The sequence below is a fragment of the Seriola aureovittata genome, chromosome 16, assembly GCF_021018895.1.
Source record: "Seriola aureovittata isolate HTS-2021-v1 ecotype China chromosome 16, ASM2101889v1, whole genome shotgun sequence".
Lineage (NCBI taxonomy): Eukaryota > Metazoa > Chordata > Actinopteri > Carangiformes > Carangidae > Seriola > Seriola aureovittata.
Genome location: NC_079379.1, coordinates 19,715,649 through 19,735,090, shown reverse-complemented (window position 1 = coordinate 19,735,090; position 19,442 = coordinate 19,715,649). Strand labels below are relative to the sequence as shown.

The window sequence follows — 19,442 nt, the reverse complement described above, 5'->3', positions numbered from 1 at the left end:
AGGTTTTGTAAATGTGGAAGTGAAGACGACTGATTGAATATTATTTACATCATATACACTACTACTGTGAATTTGACTGTTAAATAAATCCGATTTGTTTATTAAGGAAACAAATGAGTTGTCATATGTCAGGTCATGTCCTGATAAATCCTGATAAATGTAAACATAAAAAAATGAACAGGAAAGTCTATTTTACAGTTCATAGTGACTGATTATATGTCAGTTCACCAGTGATTTAAGAGGAAAGGTCCACAGAAGTGGTAATATCCATCAGGAAGTCGCTCTGTTTTCTAAGCTCTCTGGTTCCTCTGTTCCTGAGTTTCAACCTCAAAGCCGTCGTTGAAGTAGGGGTTCAGTTCAGCGGGAGGAGACGACCTCTTGCGCATACAGCAGATCAGTTTGTAGATGGCCACCAGAGGGAGGGAAAGCACAGGGACTGCAGAGAGGATGATGATGATGGCAAAGACCCAGTCCGGGTATGGCTTCACTTCAGTTTGGGGGAATAGTTCCTAAAAAAACAAAGAATAGATGTATAAAAATGAAATGAATCAAATGTTGTATCATTATTGAATTTTAAAGTTAAGTTTAAGAAAGAGATAAAAGGATTGATACCACTTTATGCGGTTAATACAAAGCTATAGCCAGCAAGCAATTAGCTTAGCTTAAAATCACTGTGTTCAACCAGGAAGTACTAGTAATGCACAGGTTGTGTATGTATTAAGGAGAGACATGTTATTAAAATTGGGTATATTTCTTTTTATTTTTGGACAAAGCTATGACTATAAAGCTGTTTCCCTCTGCTTCCATAGCTTATCGCCTGCTGGTGCTACCTTCATATTTGGCTGACAGGCATGAGAGGGGTTATAGTCCTCTTATCTGGCTGTCAGTAAAAAGCAAATAAGCGAAACTATAAACCTGCATTACTGTTCTTTGTTTGTTTTTTACCACTCGTAGACAGCAAAACAAGCTATGAGCACAACATTGACATTATCACCCTATTATACACATCCAGCAGACAACGGGAAATGTTAGCTGTTTCTGATCACCAGTTGAATGTAAGTCATACAGTCACTTTGTTTTAGATCTAAATATGTGGAAGTGGTCTCAGACTTTTGTACGTACTACATATACAGAAGGGTGACAAATTAAAGGAAAAACCTGAAAAATGAGTTTAGAAACAGGATGACCCCATCCATAGGGCATGAGGGGCCACTACATGGTTTGATGAGTATGAAAATAATGTGAATCATATGCTTTGTCCCCCACGGTCACCAGGTCTCAAACAAATAGAACACCTATGAGAGATTTTGGACTGATAGACAGCGCTCTCCACCACCACCATCAAAACACCAAATAAGGGTATATCTTTTGGAAGAATGGTGTTCATCCCTCCAGTAGAGTTCAGAGACATGTAAAATCAATGCCAAGGAGCAATGAAGCTGTTGTGGTGGCCACACTATGTTGGTTCATATATATATATATACGGCTTAACCAGCTTACATAAAGTGGGTTCCATGTAGGATAGGTGGGATGTTTTTGCGCCTGGATGACCACATAGGCAACCAGCACCACCAGGAGCATTAAAGGACTGATCACCATCCAGCACGCCTTCCAAAAGATGTTGGGCCTCTTCCCAGTCATGAAATAGATGTCCTCACTGAAACTGTAGCGAGGACACAGGAGACCAGAGAAAATGCTGAACACATTGGGACTAAAAGTTTTTATGAATACTAAAAGACTATTGAGGATATATTGGAAGAGGAGGAAGAAGAGATTACGTTTTCATTCCACGGACATAAATGACCCCAATAATCTCAAAGAATGCAATGATGAGCAGAGGCACAGAGCCCACGTAGCTGTTAAAGACCTCCACCCAGTAGTTCCCCGAACCCAGGGTGAAGATGAGAGCCGTCAGGAAGCATATCAAGCAGACGACTCCTAAGAAAGCAAGAAAAAAAGATTTTCAGAGACGGATTTCAAAGGCAACAAAATTTTGACTTAAGAACAACATGAGCAGATCTGCCGGTACCTGTTACAAGCTCATGAGGGATCCACTTAGGCACCAGTTTGAGGTCATTGATGGGGGTGAGCACTCCCTCTAAGTTGCCAAACATGGAGGAGAGGCCCAAGCTGAAGAGCATAACGAAGAACAGTATGGCCCAAACCTGCGAGCCTGGCATCTCTATCACTGCCTCAGTGAACACAATAAAGGCTAGGCCCGTACCTGAGGCGCTCTGGGGGAGGAAGATGAAGGAGACAAGAAAGTAATGAGGAAGCTTCAACTGGCTGTACGTGTGTGACCAGCACATGATGTACTGTACTCCAGGAAAGACAGGGGAGGCAAGAGTGGGAACAGCACACAGGATTTAAGTGAAGTAGGAGTTCAGAAAAATGAGACCTGGACAAAAAGAATGCAATGTACAAGATTGGACGTGTTTTTGATGTTACCTTACCTGGTCAAGGAATGTATTTAGGTCACAAACCCTCAGGTGCAAGTTGGCCACCTCACTAGGATATGTCTGATTTAGATATGTGAACGAGTGCTCGTAGCTCTCCACTGTTATGTTCTGGTCTGGAATCTGAAAGTGGTTGGTCAGAGCCAAGATGTTTCTGCAGAGGAGATACAAAAAAAATCCACCTTGTTAGTATTAGAGAGCAAAGAAGAAGTTTTAAAATAAGGAATACAATAGATGTGAATACGTACTCTTGTAGGCAGGCGTTGTAGAGAGTGGTAGCTTTAAATCCCAGGATGGAGAAGATGGATATGGAGGCGTACAGAGATGTGGCACTGTTTATTATGCCTACTAGAACAGCATCTCTCTCACAGTTGTTTCTAATAGACACAAAACAGAATCAAAAGTGAGCTTTTTAAAATCGTCCCAAGTTTACTGAGGTAATTGAGTTTCGGTTCTTACCTCTCTGAATTATAGCTGGAGAAAGCTATGAGACCTCCAAAGGCCACAGAGAGAGAGAAGAAGATCTGGGTGGCAGCGTCCAGCCACACCTGAGGGTTCATCAGTATCTCCCACTGGAGTGAGCGCAAAGACAACACATCAGGTCATTGTGTCTGTGACAGGAGAGGCAATTTTACATCACCTGTAGTAGCAACAAGTGAGCACACTCACATCAGGAGAGAAGAGGTACAGCAGTCCATCAGTAGCTCCAGGCAGAGTGAGGGCACGAATCAGGAAGATGGTGAGCACCAGGTAAGGGAAAGTGGCTGTCACATACACAGCCTGAAAGTTAAAAAAAAAAAAAAAACATTACTAGGTATAATACAGTGGTGGAGAGTTAAATTGGAGTGTATATATATTTTTCACCAGGTGAACTGACCTTTCCCATGGACTCGATGCCTTTGATGAAACATATGTAGACTATGCACCAGGCGCTGGCCAGACAGATCACCATCCACCACTGCAGGGAGCCGCTGGTGTCGATGTCAGGTGTGATATTCAGGGTCTCACGGTACCAGAAGTAATTGACTGGGGTGCTCTTCTCACACTCGACATTATAGCCTACATGGAAAAAGAAGATTCTGTAAGGGCTTAAAGTAATTATTGTTTATTCCGGTTTAAAAATTTCATGCACTTTAATTTTCAATATTAAAATTTCTTTTGGATTTCAGATGTATAATGTGTTCTTGCATAATTTATGTAGCATTTCAAAACGATTAAATAGATTTCAGTATGTCGGTATGATTACTGTGCTCTTTGCCTGTCACACATTATCTGCCACTGAGCGAAACTTACCATGAAAGAAAAACACCCTCTTTTTATTTTATGTTGTGGTGTAATATTCCTTTGTGCCATAAAACAATCCAGGAGCTCTCTATTAAATCTGACGTGGAACGCCATGTGGAGCCTCATAGTTAATCAGTCCTCTCATGATAGTTTAGTATGTTCGAAGTTATCATGCTTTCCTAAACCTAATTTGATAGCAGTAATATTTCATATACAGTACATGTATCAAACTGCTATTAGACAGTATGTTTGTTGTTACTGTCAGTGTGGAAGTGTAAACACTGGTTGGTGTTAATTTAATTTACCTGTGTGACAGCAAAGTTATCAAGAAAAAGCTAGAATGAGAGACGGGTGCAGTTTCCCTCTTACCTGTGTGATTGTCATTAAGTGGACACTGGCTCCACGGCAGAGGGTTTTGGAAGGAATGAAAGAAGTACCAGAGCACCCAGGCCAGGATGGTGTTGTAGAAAATACCCACCAGGAATGACACCACCATAGAAGCAATGCCTGCATGTAGGAAATGATGTCAGGAAAATAAATAAACAACAATTTACATCCACAAAAATGTTTCAGCTCATGACATAAGGAAGAATTGTGTATCATGTTTTTCTGAGAAATCTTTTCATTCCATTTAATGTTTTGAAATGCAACTTTCAAGAGAAGGAAGAATCTTTTATTTTATTTCATTTACTTTTGGATTTGTACTAACTGAAAATACTAACACATTTTACTAATAATCCTAGGTCACGTACCGAGCCCACCCAGCAGTGGTGAGATGGAGTTCCAGACACCTATGCTGCCCATGCGGAGTCTCTGTCCTATAGCCAGCTCCAGGTAGAGCAGGGGGAGGCCCTCAAACACTAAAGCTATCAGGTAAGGGATGAGGAATGCACCTGAAGATAATAAGTAAACATTTGCTTCACAGTTAGACATCAGTCAAATTACAAGAGTTTTTATCAACATACTTTGCTGAGAAATTTAAAAATAGGTTTTGTGATCATGAGTGACTATTTGAACTATATTAATGAAGTGAAAGGTATTCTTTAATTATCTTGATCAAGCAGTAATAAGTGATATTTAAAGCAATGATAAATAAGGGCACTGCAATAATAAAATAAATAAATTGTTCACACTAGGTGATCAATAGGATTTTTTATTTGTTTTCCAAGTTGCTAAAAACATGAGTGGACCCGAGTCATGTGAGTAAAAATGCATAAAACCCCCAACTACTCCTCACTGCATGTGTACCAAATAATCTAAGACTAAAGTAAAAGTGACTGAAGGAAAATGGGACTGATTGATCCCTAAGCCGAGGTCAAACGGAGGCTCACCTGAGTCTGAAACAATGCCTGTGGGAATCTCAATCTTGATAGACTTATGCACGTTTACAGGATGGCTGTTTACTCAACTTTACCCTGACCTGGGTTCTTTAGGATTCTGTGGCTTTGGGGCTCAAGATATCTGACTGAGAGCTATGAGGAAGTAAATACAGGAATTTAGACTATTGAGTGGGAAAGATCCGTAATGCTCACTGTGATCAATCAAACATAGATAAGGCTCACCATTTTCCACAGACAGTAACAATAACTGGCCTGGTCCATTTGTTAATGACTAATTACACTAAAACAAAAAGAGAATCTTTGCTCCTGTGGAAATTCAACTGTAGCCAACATTAAAGCATCTCATTGCCGGATAAAACACAGGTGATAAAACATTTAAAATCTCTCAAAGTGAATGTAATTATAGTGCAATGTGAAATAGGAAAAAAAATGAATGTAAATGTAGCATCTCACCTCCTCCATAAATTTGGCATAGGTAGGGAAAACGCCACACATTTCCAAGTCCCACTGCAAAGCCAATACATGTTAGCAGGTACTGCACCTTGTTGTCCCATTTGGGTCTCTCCTCTGTCCTAGAGCTGTTTGCTTTGTCCATCCTGAGCCGGCCCAAAGGATTAGCACAACCCCAGTTCTCTTACAAAGATGCAACCCTCTTAATTCTAATTTACACTTCAATCCGGTTGTATGTATTTTTCATTTAGTCCAGAATTCTCCTCCTGATCTCAGTTCAGTGTACGTCAGAAGACAAAATACTGTCTTGAGTGGGTTTGTCTAAGTGATGTCCAGTGCTCCCCTCTCGTCCTCTGTCTGACTCCCTTTAGGGGCTGTCCTTTAAAATCTTATCAGATTCTGCTATGAGTCAGGTATACAGATTTTATTGGTTTTTATGAAGAACTCACGTCAACAACAAGTGAGCAAAAACATCAGGCATGATGATTTAGTAGCTGAACCTCCCTGTTTGTTTAAAATTGGAGTGTGCTAAGCCTCAAATTAATGGATAACCAGGTGATGCTGTTTCAGTGTTACACTGACCTACAACAAACTGTTCAGATGCAGTCAATAAAAATACATCATTAAAGTTGTAAAGTGATCATGCTGTGTTTATTCACTCAGTCAAACTTTACACATTTAACAGGTTTTGTTAATTAAAATGCAAGGCAATGTGCAAAACAGAAGGAAAAAAATAAGTAAAATGACATTTAAAGCAAGCAGATGAAAAAAGTAAAAAGTCAGTAAAAATAAAATGTATTAATAGTAAAATAGTGATAGTAACTGACCTAGATGTAAGAAAAGGTGAAAAAATGCAGCGAGAAACTATTTCAGAGTCTCTGTCCATATGTGCCAAATGCTGCTCCAGCAATCTAATAAAAAGATAAGCCTTTAAGAGGCAATGTGGAACTGTTGAATTCATACTCCAAACAAGTAGGGGGCAGCATATTACCAGAAATGTACCATACCACACCATACCATCAGACACACTGACAAATCCCGACGGACCAAAAGAAAAATCCCATAAAGTTTTTACTCTGGCTCTCTGCATGCCTGATATTAGGGGTGTGCATGAGAGCGTGCATGTTTCCGGGACTGCAATCACTGGCTACTCACAACCGAGTATCAACCCTCGTTCTGTTAATAAGCTTAGTTCATTTTTTTAAATAGTTTAAACTAAAATACTTATAGCTCTTGTAAACTCTATTCTGATATTAACCTGAGGCTAGTGACAGAGAAACAGATAGAGCATCCAGTGACTTTTTGGAAAAACTTAAAATACTGTTCTTAGAGGAGAGACACCAATACTGCCCCATCTGCTCACATCTACTCTGTTCAGTGAGTGGCGAGAGGTGGGGCAGCAGTTTGTTACGCAGATGGAGGCTGTGGGCTGTGTGAGAGACAAAATAAGAAAGATATTGTGTCGCTTCTAGTCATTTCTCTGAGTGATCATTTTACAAGTAAATATAGCCCAAGTCACAGCACAGTTGTTGTCTTTAACTCGGTTTTAGCAGCAGAGCAGCAGTTAGGAAAATGGCTTGGAAGTGATTGCTGGTTAACATGTACTCTTAATGGGCCATGTGTCAGTCACTATTTTAAACTTACACCGTTGTCTGACAACAGTAACAGAAAAACATGTAAATGAAAACATCTTTATTGGAAATTTTGGCTGTATTAAAATACTATATATGTGAGCACAGAGAGTAGGAGAGAATCTAACAGATAAAGGGCTGAAACCAGCTGACACTAGGCAGATAGTAAATAGGATGCAATCATGTAATGTCAATCATGGTAATCTGGGGAAGCCGTTTTGATTGCAGATTGCGGTTTTAGTTACATTACTTATCTGCAGATTAGAAATAACTGAGTTAGTAATAATAATAAAACCTTCATGCCTGTGTTTCCTGTCTGTGACGATGAGCTCAGGTTTATTCTCTTCTCCCTTCCCAACCTGTTATATTGTTCTTGCCAATGTTGATTCCCATGAGGATGTACTCACTGACGAGCAGCACACCAAGTGTTAATTAAAGATTTTTTTGGTGGTAACTTGCATCAGGTACCGAAATGAATGACCGACTGACTGAATCAAATACAATTCGCCACAAATGCTATAATTTGTAAAACAGTTGCACAAATGCTTTTGAAATTGATTCAAAGTTACATCAAAAGCTTCATAGCAAAAAATGTTAATATTATTGCTTAGCCATTTGGCTGGATCCTTTCTGTGAGTAGTTTTAGTCTTGGTCTCAGTCAGTGTGGATTTCCCTCTGTTAGTCCAGTCCAGCACTTGCTATGGAAGCGCATTTGGAAGGAATCTGTTGATAGCCTGTATGAACAGCAAAATGGCCAGTATGGGCACCTGACTATTGTTTGGAAAGACTTGAAAAATTGCGAGCCTATCCTTTTAACAGAAAAATATTGGACGTGTAGCTAGAAAGTTTCATGACTATATCAGTTTAAAGCTTATTGACTTAATAATTCCCATATTTGACACAATTAGCTCATGAAAAACCGTAAATGTAAAAACACTGTAAATGTGAATTGATTTTCTCCTACATCTCATAATGATTATTGACATCTGTAATTCTCTTTCTGTTGAAACAATACAATTCCAAGTCTGTTTCTGCCACCTGCTGGTGTAAACATGCTTCTGCAAGTCCCAAATAGTGCGTGCGTGCATGTCCCGTTCTGCAAACACATAATTGGCAACTGCAATTAAGAATCAAAAAATGTCTAATCCTTAAAGCATTTTTGAATGGAAACATATTTATTAAACACAATATTTGAACAAAAAATGTGCAAAAATAAAGAAATTAAATTAAAAACAGCAATATCACAACAAAAAGTGCATCTATAGCCTCCTCCACCAGGCCAGACAAAACAAGAAAACTTGTTCTTTTTTTCAGGCTCTGTTGCTGCAGGTTAAACATACAGTACACAAGCTATATTCATACATACTCATATCCATACGTATATACCCGTACGCACATATACATGCATATACTTGACTGTACAAAATACATTCACATGTATATGTATGTATATGTTTTACGCATACATATGCATACCCCACATATATACAGTATATTAATATATATACATACTTAAATGGCTCAGTAGTAGTGCTTATGTACATATGTATGTAAGAGATCAAAACAATGTAATGATGCAAAGGTTTGTAGCCATAATTTCTCATTCATATTGTTAATCTCTCTTTTTGCACTCATAAGTCCAACTGATTCAGTTTTTGTCATCCATGTAATTCCAAATATATAATTTAGGGTTTAAGGGAATATTCTCTAATAATTTTACGTAAAGTTAATGTAACTTACTTCTAAAATATTTGCAGATTTGGGCATTTCCACTTCATTTGAGAAAAAAAATCCTTTCTCCTCATTAATTTTCTGCCTGTCTTATCACTGAACTGTATAATTAGGGCCTACACATACCGAACTGATATCAAACAGCTAGTGCTGATGCATTGACTCACATCAACTTGTGTCTTCTCCTCTTGAACACACCACAAGGGCTATATATTATAAATATATTAGGCCCCATTGTTTTTTTTTATTTTTTGAGGGATCATCTTAAAGTTGGCCACATTATGAGTATGTACTTATATTCAAGTTATCGGACAATTCATGGTGTCAAGGTAAAAATCTGTTGAAAGTAAAGTGAGTAAAGTTTTAAAGTGACAAAAATAGTTTAATGACAAAACTCACAAGCAAGCTATATTCATGTACAAAACTACATGCGCGTTGCTAAACAGGATCGGCAGCTATAGAGCGTGGATGGATGAAAAACAGCATAATGTCTTGCCTTTTAATAAAATAAAAAAAGATGCAATACAATAAGAAACTCATTGATAGGGCAGCCATAAAGCATGAGCAGAAATATGTCCAATTTACATTCATTGACATCATTAACAGCTCAGCCTTGTGCCCCACAGTTTGCAGCGGAAAACCAAATAAGCTTAAAGATTTTCTTATGAAAGCAACACAACAAATTTTAAAAAATATCATGCATTTTGTTCTACTCTAATTTTACGATGTTTTAATTACTTTAAGAAATTTGCTTCATTTTTTCTGTGGATGCACATTTTTTCTTGCAGCCAACAAAGATCAGTCGACATAATGCATACACAGGCACTGCCAGGCTGGGGACTCCGGCCAAAAGAAATATGACTGCACTTATCCATGAAGGGTACGGTATTGATGCCAGCGATGGAAACCCCTCCTGTAAACCACAGAACAGTATGATTACTGACAAGTAAGTGAGTTATCATTATATGCTGTAGTATCAACAACATTTACCATAAAAATATTATATTATGAATTTGTCTTTTTTAATAAGGCATGATCAGAGAAAAAGGGCTTGGAGTTTCAGTCTGATCTGACACCCAAATATTAATGATCTCAGATTACTGTTATGAGTTTGTGTTCTTACAGAGTTGGGGTCCCAGACTAAATAGGTGAGCTCCTCTTGGGCTTGGGTTACCAGGTAGAAAACTAAGATAACCAGGATGATTAGAGGACTGATGAACCTCCATGAAACCTGCCAGAAGATGGAGGGCTTATGTCCAATCATGAACTCCATGTCCTCATTGAACCTGTCACACATGAAGGTTTTAATTAGATTATGATATATAACTTTATTTAATCAGGAAAGTTCCACACAGAAATTAAAAAGCTGTTTTACAGGAGGGTCCTGGCCAAGATAGTGGCACATACAAGACAGATCATACATGTTACAAAACATATATCAGACTTAAAATAAAACAGATACAATATAATACCAATAAACAGTAAATTTGTGGGATATAAAACCAAAACAGTGAGCTGAAAGGTGCTAAAACAGTAGAGGGGAACTCCAAGTAGATTGATACTTATCTGTAGGTTGACGTGACGTAGTCATTTTTTCCATTAAAAATATTAATCAGCAAAGATTTAAGTAAATATATTATATGGATAACTGTTATTATCATTAATATTTAATCCGTCATTAGAACAAAGCTCAAAAGTGGCTGCTAATATTTCACAGTAGGCTGTACAATATCACACAATACCGTATTAACTGAATACAGGAGCTTTGTGCACTAACCTGTCTATGCCGTAGATGTACACGACAGCTATCAACTCAAACAATCCAATGGTCAGAAGTGGAACCGATCCAGCAAAGTTGTCAAAGAGAGTTACCCAATAAAGCCCTGAGTGCTGCGCAAACAGGAGGGAGATGACAAAGGCAACAACGCATGTTGTTCCTGAAACACACATGAACAAAAACAGGGGAGTTTGTGTTAAAACACAAACCAGACAATCACTTCATCTGCGGTTGCAAAGCCGACGTATAGATTAATTTAACTACAAAACAGAATACCAGTCAGTGCTTCCTGGGGCCATTTTTTAGGAAACATATTCAGGTCTTTCAAGGGTACCACCACTCCTTCAATGTTGCCAAACAGGGTCGAGACCCCCAAGCAGAGAAGCATGATGAAAAATAGGACAGACCACGCTGGAGAGCCAGGCATCTTGGTGATGGCTTCTGTAAACACAATAAAGGCCAAACCTGTTCCCTCCACTCCCTGAGCAAACACAATTCAGATTAGAGTAACAAACGGTAATAACTGAGGAATCTGATAGATATTCATCAATATAGTTACCTCGCTGAGGAGTTTGTGCATGTCACAGGTTTTGATGTCCAATCCAAGAACAGTGTCAGGATAGGAGCTGTTGAAATGAGCGAACACTTCCTCATAGTTGCTCGTAGTGATGTTATCTTCAGGTAGTTCAAATGTGTTTAATAATGTCATGATGTTTCTAGAAAAAAAATATGTCTTTGATTAGTAACTCTGGATTACTGGAACAATACAAATCATATTTGTATTTTTTTTTGCCCCTCAAAATTTGAGTTATGTACACAACTGAAGAATTGAAGTTATGGATAGAAAATGAGCATGTTGTTAGTCAAGTTATCATGATTAAAAAAAATATTTCAGTTTTGCTATGCTCATTAAAGACATTACTGATATAAACAAAACTCTGACGGCATTAGAAAACGTTTGATCTATTTTTCCAAGCGTTAGGGCTTCCCCTTTTTAGATTTTGATTGCACTTTTAAAAAAAGTCTTGAAAATGCACTTTAAAATACAAATTCTGTGACTAGTCACTCGTTGATACGATGATCATATTTCTCAGTGGCCCAATAACTCTTTTCATCATACATATGTGTGTGAGTAATGTAAGATAGACATAACAATCTCTAGACCCATTCTCTTAAGGCCCAATCAATAATTTGTTTTCCATATACAGTACATCTGAGAGTAATACACATATAAGTGAAGAATTGTTTATCATTATTGAAAAAAGGAATTTTAAAAAAAGGCGGGGTCTGCTTAACTTTTTCAAAACTGTACTCACTCATTGATACAGTTGTCATATTTCTCAGTGGCCCTGAAGCCAATGATGGTGTAGGTGACTGTGGCAGCATAGATTGAGGTGAAACCAGTAATTGCAGTCAGGATCACAGCATCTTGCATACAGTTGTTGCTTGGGAGAGATAACAGGCAAAAAATGAAGGACACATCATGTCTGACAATGGCTACTTTCTTTTTCATTTTCATTGATGTGAGCTGAATAAGAGTTGAACTTCTATGTGGTTATAAAACACAACAGGTCTTCTAAATGTCTCTTACTGAACAGGGTTGTAGCTTGAGAAGGAGATGAGGCCTCCCCATGCTATACTGAAGGCATAAAAGACCTGGGCACCTGCATCCAGCCAAGTTGTTGGTTTCATCAACTCCTCCACCTGCAAAAGTATGTAGTTTTGAGCTTTGAGATACAACACATTTTTTTTTGGCTGGACTGGCCATGGGCCAGCGCTACATCCATAAATGTCCCTGACTGACTGAGTGAGTGGTAGAGTTCAGTGAGTGATGAAGTTTTACCATTGGTCAGTCCAAGTGTTGGACTTTTCCCATTGGCTGTTTCTCTTTCAAAACGACTTGGCACAAACAGTTTCTATTGCACTATCGAAGATCTTTACAAGAGGTCCACAACAACTACCTTATTTCCGCAAATAGTGGCCAAGGCTTTTACTTACCTCAACTGCAGAAGGTAACAGGCCTTTATTTGACGCAGACCTTTATATTTAAGTCCCTCCGTTTAACATGTATAATTGGTCATGCTGGTATTTTAGTACAAAGCCTTGTTTTGATCTCCTCCTGTTTGCCCAGTTAAAGTTTCTGAATTACGTGTAACTTTCCAATTGCTGCTGTTTCTGTTGTTTACATGCTATTCAGATCTGATAGTTTCTTTAGCTGTGCTCTTTCTCCTTCCCATTCTCTTAGATCTCACTTGCTTGGTGTGTCTCATGTTTAATTATTCCTCTACTCCTTTAGTAATAATGATACATGTAAATAAAGTAGTTTATTTGCCGTAATGGAGGCAAGGCTCAGTGAATTGGAATCGTGGCTTAGCCTTAAGCCCCTGGTTTACACCATGGTTATGCCAAGTGTTGTACAAATGTACAGTAACCCTAATTGACATGCACATTATTTGACAGGCATCAAGACCTCTGGTCTATATTCTCCTGGTGTTTCCTCTGGCGAGTCCGACTATGGAACAGTCTATAGAACAAATAACTATAAAATCAGAAATGGACTTTCACACCTGTGACAATGGCCTATTTATTTTTTAGCACATTGTACTATTACATTTTGACATAAATCCGGAAGTTTAAAGTGTTTTGGCACGCCTGGCCAAGTGGCGCTATCCATGGTACTGAAAGGGGTATTTCGTTCTGGCATGTTCAATTAGCATTTAATCTTTTGTTTTGTTTTGTACAAACATATATGCTATATATACCAGGTTAATATATAGTTTTGGTTATCAAGATTTGAAACATACGTCTGGTGTGAAGAGGAACTTTATTCCGCTCAGGGCTCCTTTAAGAGTCAGTCCTCGGACCAGGAAGATGGCCAGCACTATGTACGGCAGGATGGCTGTGACATACACTGCCTGAGGTGAAGACAAGATATTAAAAAAAGCATGAAATGATAGTGATTGATAGTTGTGATTCAGTAATATATATTATTTAACAGCAGGTTCAACAAACCTTGCCTGAAGTGCTGATGCCCCGTATATAGCAGATACAGATGAGTGTCCAGGCAGCTAAGAGGCAGACTACTATGGGCCAGTGGAGTCCCTCAGAGTCAGCTATAGAGGCTGAACTATTTAGAGTCACTCGGTAAAAATAGTAGTCCACAGTAGAGCTCTGTTGACACTCTGGTACAAATGCTGCAGGGGCAAGAGAGAGGTTTCTGCAAATGTTTTAATCATGAGTAGAGTTCTTACTGTGTTGAGCGTGTGTGTGTGTGTGTGTATGTATGTGTGTGTGTGTGTGTGTGTGTGTGTGTGTGTGTGTGTGTGTGTGTGTGTGTGTGTGTGTGTGTGTGTGTGTGTGTGTGTGTGTGTGTGTGAGAGAGAGTGTGTGTTTCCAAATACCTGTCCCATTGTCAGCAAGAGGACACTGGGTCCAAGGCAGTGGGTCTTGAAAGGAGTTGAAGAAATACCACATGATCCAGGCTATCAAGGTGTTGTAGTATAGTCCAACCAAAAAGGATACCAGCATGGAGGCTATACCTGAGGGACAGCACCATTAACTGTGATTTCACACTCACAGGAAGTCAGATATTCATTGAAAGCTTTGCGTTGCTGTGCTGTCTTGTTTTATATGCATTTATTTTGCCTCTGCTTTGGACATATTGTTCCAGAGCCTATTTTACATACCAATACCAGTCAGATAAGGGCTGATAGCCCTCCACACTCCCACACTGCCTTTCCTCAGGCGCTGGCCAATGGCAAACTCCATCAGCAGGAGTGGCATTCCCTCCAACACCAGCAGGATCAGGTATGGGATCAAAAAGGCTCCTGGAAAATGAAGACGATCGGTGTTACAATATTAAATCTGTATCACTGAATTTCTGACAATCGGAAGCCTTGTTAGACTCCCAAAAAGAACAGAGTAGCCTAGGGTGTAAAACATTCCCACAGGATAGGGTCATAAATGATACTGACCCTTGTGACAGCCCCACCTGCTCTTTCTGCCTGTCTTTCTTGTCCTGCTTTGTTTTCTCTGTGCAGGTAGTTGGTTGGGTTGTTTGCTCATACCTGCAACCTCTGCGCTGAGTCTCTGAGTACATAATGGACTGCCTTTCCTCTGTCTCATTGCTGGACTCCTGCTATACTCCTGAGTATATCCTGTTTGTCTGTTTTGTTTGCTGATATTCCAGAAGAATTAACTCAGAATTTCCCCTAAACTGAATTTGCTCTCATCTGCTGTTTGCTAATCTGTGTGTACACTTTTGTTGAATTTGTACAAATGGATAGCTAAACTCAGCAAACACTTTATTTATCTGTGTGCACAGTTCACTAATTTGTTTACTCCAAGCCATTGTTTTTTTTTTTTGTTTATAACCACTGGCAGAATCAGTAGAACCCCTTTACATTGCTTGATTGCTGTATTTATTCTGACAATAAAATCAGTTATTGCCACAATTGGTTTTATTATATAGTTACAAAAACTTAATGGTAACTTCTGGCAGCCCTGCCAGGGATTTTAAGGTGTATAGTGTAGTCCAAGTTACTGGTATTTTACAATGAGCAAGCACTAGTTTACAAGCTAGCAAGATAGCTTGAAGGCTTGCTTGTAGAATAGTCACTAATTGTGGCTCTAATGCTCTGTGCATACAATATATTTTTGTTGCAGTTTCCCATTTTTAAATGGCAACTATGTCAATATCCAAGTGGTAATTCCAACTATTGCAAAATCTGGATATTTCCTGATTGCTCCGATATCAGTCTTGATGTTTTAGAAAAGTGCCTGAAAACACCTCAAATTAGACAAACTCCATCATGAAAACACAAATTTAATGGATATAGAGCAATGCTTTACAGTCTAGTGCAGTATTTTTAGCCTCTACAAAGCTATCTTTGTAATTGAGCTGTTTGATGACGTATCACTCTCAGGTTGCAAACATGGGAGTCTTTCCAGTGGAGGTGATCCAAAGCTTGGATATCGGTTGCAACAACCAAAAACAAACACAAATCAGAGCAGAACAGAGAAGATGCTAACATGAATGATTACAAAAGGCAACAATTACAATACTACTTTTCGACCATTATTATTATTTTTATTGGCGCTAGTAGTAGTTGTAGTGGTAGTATTTGAGTATTTGTGGTGGTAAAAAGTACTTTAAGCACTACTACATATTTATTTATAGGAGAGAATATTTATTCATACTCTCTCCCTCATACTTACTCATTGCCTCACTCCCACAACCAAATATACACGCTCTCACACATAAACATGTACACATACTTGCACTTGCGTAATCCAACTCCAAGTTGACCAACGTGAGACAATCTAAATCCCTTATATGTCCTGGTTCTTTAGTAGCTGTGCTGTGCTGTTTTGTTTTCCCTGTCTTATCCTGTTAGTGTGTTGTCTGTTGTGTTGTGGTAAATAATGAAATTGAATTCTAATATATTATCTTAAGAAAATTGTCTCATCCCCTGTGGCTTAATCCACAGTATTACTTAACACAGCCACTTTTGAAAAAAAAAAACACAAAGTGCTAGCGATTTCTTTGAAAGTGAAAGAGTTCAGAGTTCACTATATCAGCACTTGCCTTTTGAACCTTTCTCTTGAAGACTCATACTAATATTGCACTGCTAGAATTTGTCCCTCCAGGAAAATCGCAGGGGAAAGACCATAAAGTTACTTACAGTGATATAAGAAGACATTTTTTTACCATTCTATCTCGGCTTACCTCCTCCATGACTTTGACATAAGTAAGGGAATCGCCACACGTTGCCAATCCCAATGCAGAAACCCACACAGGTTAGGATGTACTGGGCTTTGTTGTCCCACTTGGGCCTGTCACTGGCCTCCTCCTTCTCTAGCCTCTCCAGATCCTCATAGTTAGGGATCCGCAGATCCAGTCCCCGGTTGGGAAATACCAGTCTCATGGCGAACCGGCTAAAGCAAAGATGTTAACACGATCGTTCTTGGACGTTGAAGTGAGCGCTTGGAGTATGCACTTGCCAAGGTTGAGACATGTTTATGATCTTTTACTTTATCTGGTGCAGTTCAGATTGGCTAGTGCACAGTCTGTACTTCTATTTTTATACCACCAGTCTTGCTGAGTTGTTGCTCCAGGAATATTAAGAAGGGGTATCAAGTGTAGGAAACTGTTGAATGGAAGGTTCGCCAAACTAACTCTAACTTTACAGCTGAGGCAGTCACTCACTGAGTAGAGTTTCACCTTGAGAATGAGGTGAACCCTCCAAGGAGGTCAAAGGAAAGAAAACCTGTTCACTTGCCTCCAACCATGTCATATGGATTTATGAACTAATTCAGAGATAATTGAAGCTGGTATGATTTAATAAAACAAACCTGAGATTTAGTACTAATCAAAACCTGTAGTAAACACTGTTTCCAGTTGTCCTGGGCATTGTTAATAATTGCTTGTTCAGGCTTTATTATAAAGTTTTATAATGCAGTTCTATAAGCTGGAATGTACTTCTGTTATAATCATGAGAGACATCCCATATATTGTATAACATTTGACACCATGTTTCTAAAACAAAAAACACACACACCACAATTTTCATAATTTGAGAAAACCACGAAAGGACTCCTAGACTCTGGATAACTTTACTGTGTCCCCCACTTCTGAAATTACCCCAGATTGCGTTTATGTTGATGATGTAACAATTCATGAGCGTTGTGCTAGCTCACACGGTTTCATGTTAAATCTACTGTGGTGTTCTACCGATATTAATGAGTGACCTCGTGATGATGCCTCAGTAGGATTCAGATGTTTTATAAGACATCAGCACATGGACAGGTACATCATGTAAAGCTTTCTGATACTGTTATCGTTATTTTTGTGAATTATTAAAAGACAATGGTTTGGCAATTGTCCAGATGCACTAAATGAATAAGAAGCAAAGTTCAGTTTGGCTAGAACATTCTTCAATAACATGTTATTTTATAGTTATAATTAGTTATTGAAGTTACTTATTATTACTTGTAAATGATATTTAGTGTATTGTGTATCGGCACCGCGGTGTGCTGATCAATCCATGTCAGCGTTTATTTATATTGTTATAATGAAAAATAGAATAATCAGATTAAATCATATAGTAGATCACTATGCTGTAGTTCGATGAGTGCTCAAATAATGGATTTATTATTTTAGCAACTATGTTATCACATTATCACAGTTGAAGAGCCTTTTACGTTTCTCCTGTACCTCAATCACATGCAAAGTATCCTGCCACAGTGTGTTGTGCTTTCCTGCGTCTGGTTCACCGGACCTTACTACCACTCTGTGTTCTCGCAGTGTGATGTCTCCCTCTCTTGGCCAATTTGCTGTTCTTATTCATTTTTAAACATCTATACTGTGTGGTTAGGTCCCAAACACATGAAGTGACATCAAACAGCTCATGCTGTTAAAGATCAACTGATGCACTGCCTCATCTCACCTCCTGTCTTCTGTTAAAAGTTACTCTTTAACACACCACGAAGAAAACTCTTGTATCTAAATGCAGATGTAATTTCTTTGAAAGAGCTTCATTGTTTATGGCAGCCGTTAGTCTGTACTTCACATTCAAGTTTTCTCCAGAGGTCTTATGCACACAATGCTCAGATTTTGGCCATTTTCATAAAAGATTTTATTTGGTGTAATTTTGTTTCTTTTGATAGGCAGACATTTTTTTAAATACTGGAGGGTATTTCCTATAGTTTTCACTTATTCAACTTTTATTTTCACTCAAATACATCAAGGTAGAGCAAATTAAAAAATAATATATAAAATAAGAGCACAAAAATCCAAGGCTTGTAAAGTTATTTAGTCAAAATTATATTACACTGAGACAAAAATGATTTCAACAGCAAAACTTACAAGTAAACTATACATTTACAAACCAATATGCCCCTCTATAAATAGCATAGGCAGGTAAAAAGCATGTATGGATCGAAAACTAATTTTGTCCAATGGAACGAGAAATCTGTGCAATGAGTAAGTTTATTTATACAGCAGCCATATAACTACAAAATATGAGCAGAAATTCAGAGTATGTTATTGAAGTGCGTCACTAAAACATCAGCATTGTGCATTTAAACATACCCGTGCATTCATATAAAACATTGGAATTCTTGTGATGTTAATTGACTTTAAGAAGGCAAATTAAATAACCTTGCATATTGTTGTACTCTGAAATGTATGACTTAAAACATTTTAGGAAATTTGGCTAATTTTTTCTCAGGATACAATTTTTTTCTTGCAGCAAACAAAGAGCAGTCGACATAATGCAAACGCAGGCCCTGCCAGGCTGGGGACTCCTGCCAAAAGAAATATGACTGCACCTACCCATGAAGGGTACGGTACTGATGCCAGAGATGGAAACTCCTCCTATAGAACAAATAGCAGTATAGTTAGTGTATTTAGCATTCAAATGATTTCCAAACTTTGGTGAAATACGGTGAAGCTATTTAATATATGCTATACAACAGAAGAAAAACATTAGTGCCATATAATTTGTGTATTTTGCAATGAGGGAACAAAAAAACAACATAAAGCAGGAATTCATATGCTGTTAAATGAGATGATCACAGAGCTTGTGTTCTTACAGAGTTGGGGTCCCAGACTAAATATGTGAGCTCTTCTTGGGTTTGGGTCACCAGGTAGAAAACCAAAATAACCAGGACGATTAGAGGACTGATGAACCTCCATGAAACCTGCCAGAAGATGGAAGGCTTATGTCCGACCATGAACTTCAAATCCTCATTGAACCTGACACACAAGAAG

At 38.4% G+C, this 19,442-nt stretch overlaps 3 protein-coding genes and 1 long non-coding RNA gene across 4 annotated transcripts in view; 1 reads left to right on the top strand and 3 right to left on the bottom strand.

The window, feature by feature from the left end:
• Positions 1–238: 238 nt before the first annotated feature.
• On the bottom strand, positions 239–5,773 carry LOC130183270 (sodium-dependent neutral amino acid transporter B(0)AT3-like). The gene is made up of 12 exons (XM_056398554.1): positions 5,534–5,773; positions 4,493–4,633; positions 4,110–4,247; positions 3,334–3,515; positions 3,126–3,236; positions 2,916–3,028; positions 2,705–2,833; positions 2,454–2,610; positions 2,030–2,234; positions 1,779–1,938; positions 1,501–1,663; positions 239–509 (listed from the first exon to the last, which is right to left on the bottom strand). The coding sequence occupies exons 1-12, from the start codon at positions 5,673–5,675 to the stop codon at positions 291–293; spliced, it is 1,860 nt and encodes a 619-aa protein (XP_056254529.1). The 5' UTR covers positions 5,676–5,773; the 3' UTR covers positions 239–290.
• The window catches only part of LOC130183279 (uncharacterized), a 22,559-nt gene continuing 6,189 nt past the window's right edge, over positions 3,073–19,442 (top strand). The window contains exons 1-4 of the long non-coding RNA XR_008829804.1: positions 3,073–3,206; positions 3,324–3,443; positions 4,484–4,613; positions 9,681–9,838. This is a non-coding gene — a long non-coding RNA (uncharacterized LOC130183279). The remainder of the gene's footprint in view (positions 3,207–3,323; positions 3,444–4,483; positions 4,614–9,680; positions 9,839–19,442) is intronic.
• LOC130183269 (sodium-dependent neutral amino acid transporter B(0)AT1-like) lies at positions 6,147–16,614 on the bottom strand. Its single transcript, XM_056398553.1, has 12 exons — positions 16,398–16,614; positions 14,356–14,496; positions 14,071–14,208; positions 13,682–13,863; positions 13,474–13,584; positions 12,261–12,373; positions 11,986–12,114; positions 11,229–11,385; positions 10,946–11,150; positions 10,670–10,829; positions 10,016–10,178; positions 6,147–9,805 (listed from the first exon to the last, which is right to left on the bottom strand). Exons 1-12 carry the CDS (start codon positions 16,594–16,596, stop codon positions 9,632–9,634), a joined length of 1,872 nt encoding a protein of 623 aa, XP_056254528.1. The 5' UTR covers positions 16,597–16,614; the 3' UTR covers positions 6,147–9,631.
• Positions 18,897–19,442, bottom strand: part of LOC130183274 (sodium-dependent neutral amino acid transporter B(0)AT1-like) — a 5,023-nt gene continuing 4,477 nt past the window's right edge. Inside the window, exons 11-12 of the mRNA XM_056398561.1 lie at positions 19,265–19,427; positions 18,897–19,046 (exon numbers count right to left, since the gene is read on the bottom strand). Coding sequence (XP_056254536.1) covers positions 18,897–19,046; positions 19,265–19,427 — 313 coding nt within the window. The remainder of the gene's footprint in view (positions 19,047–19,264; positions 19,428–19,442) is intronic.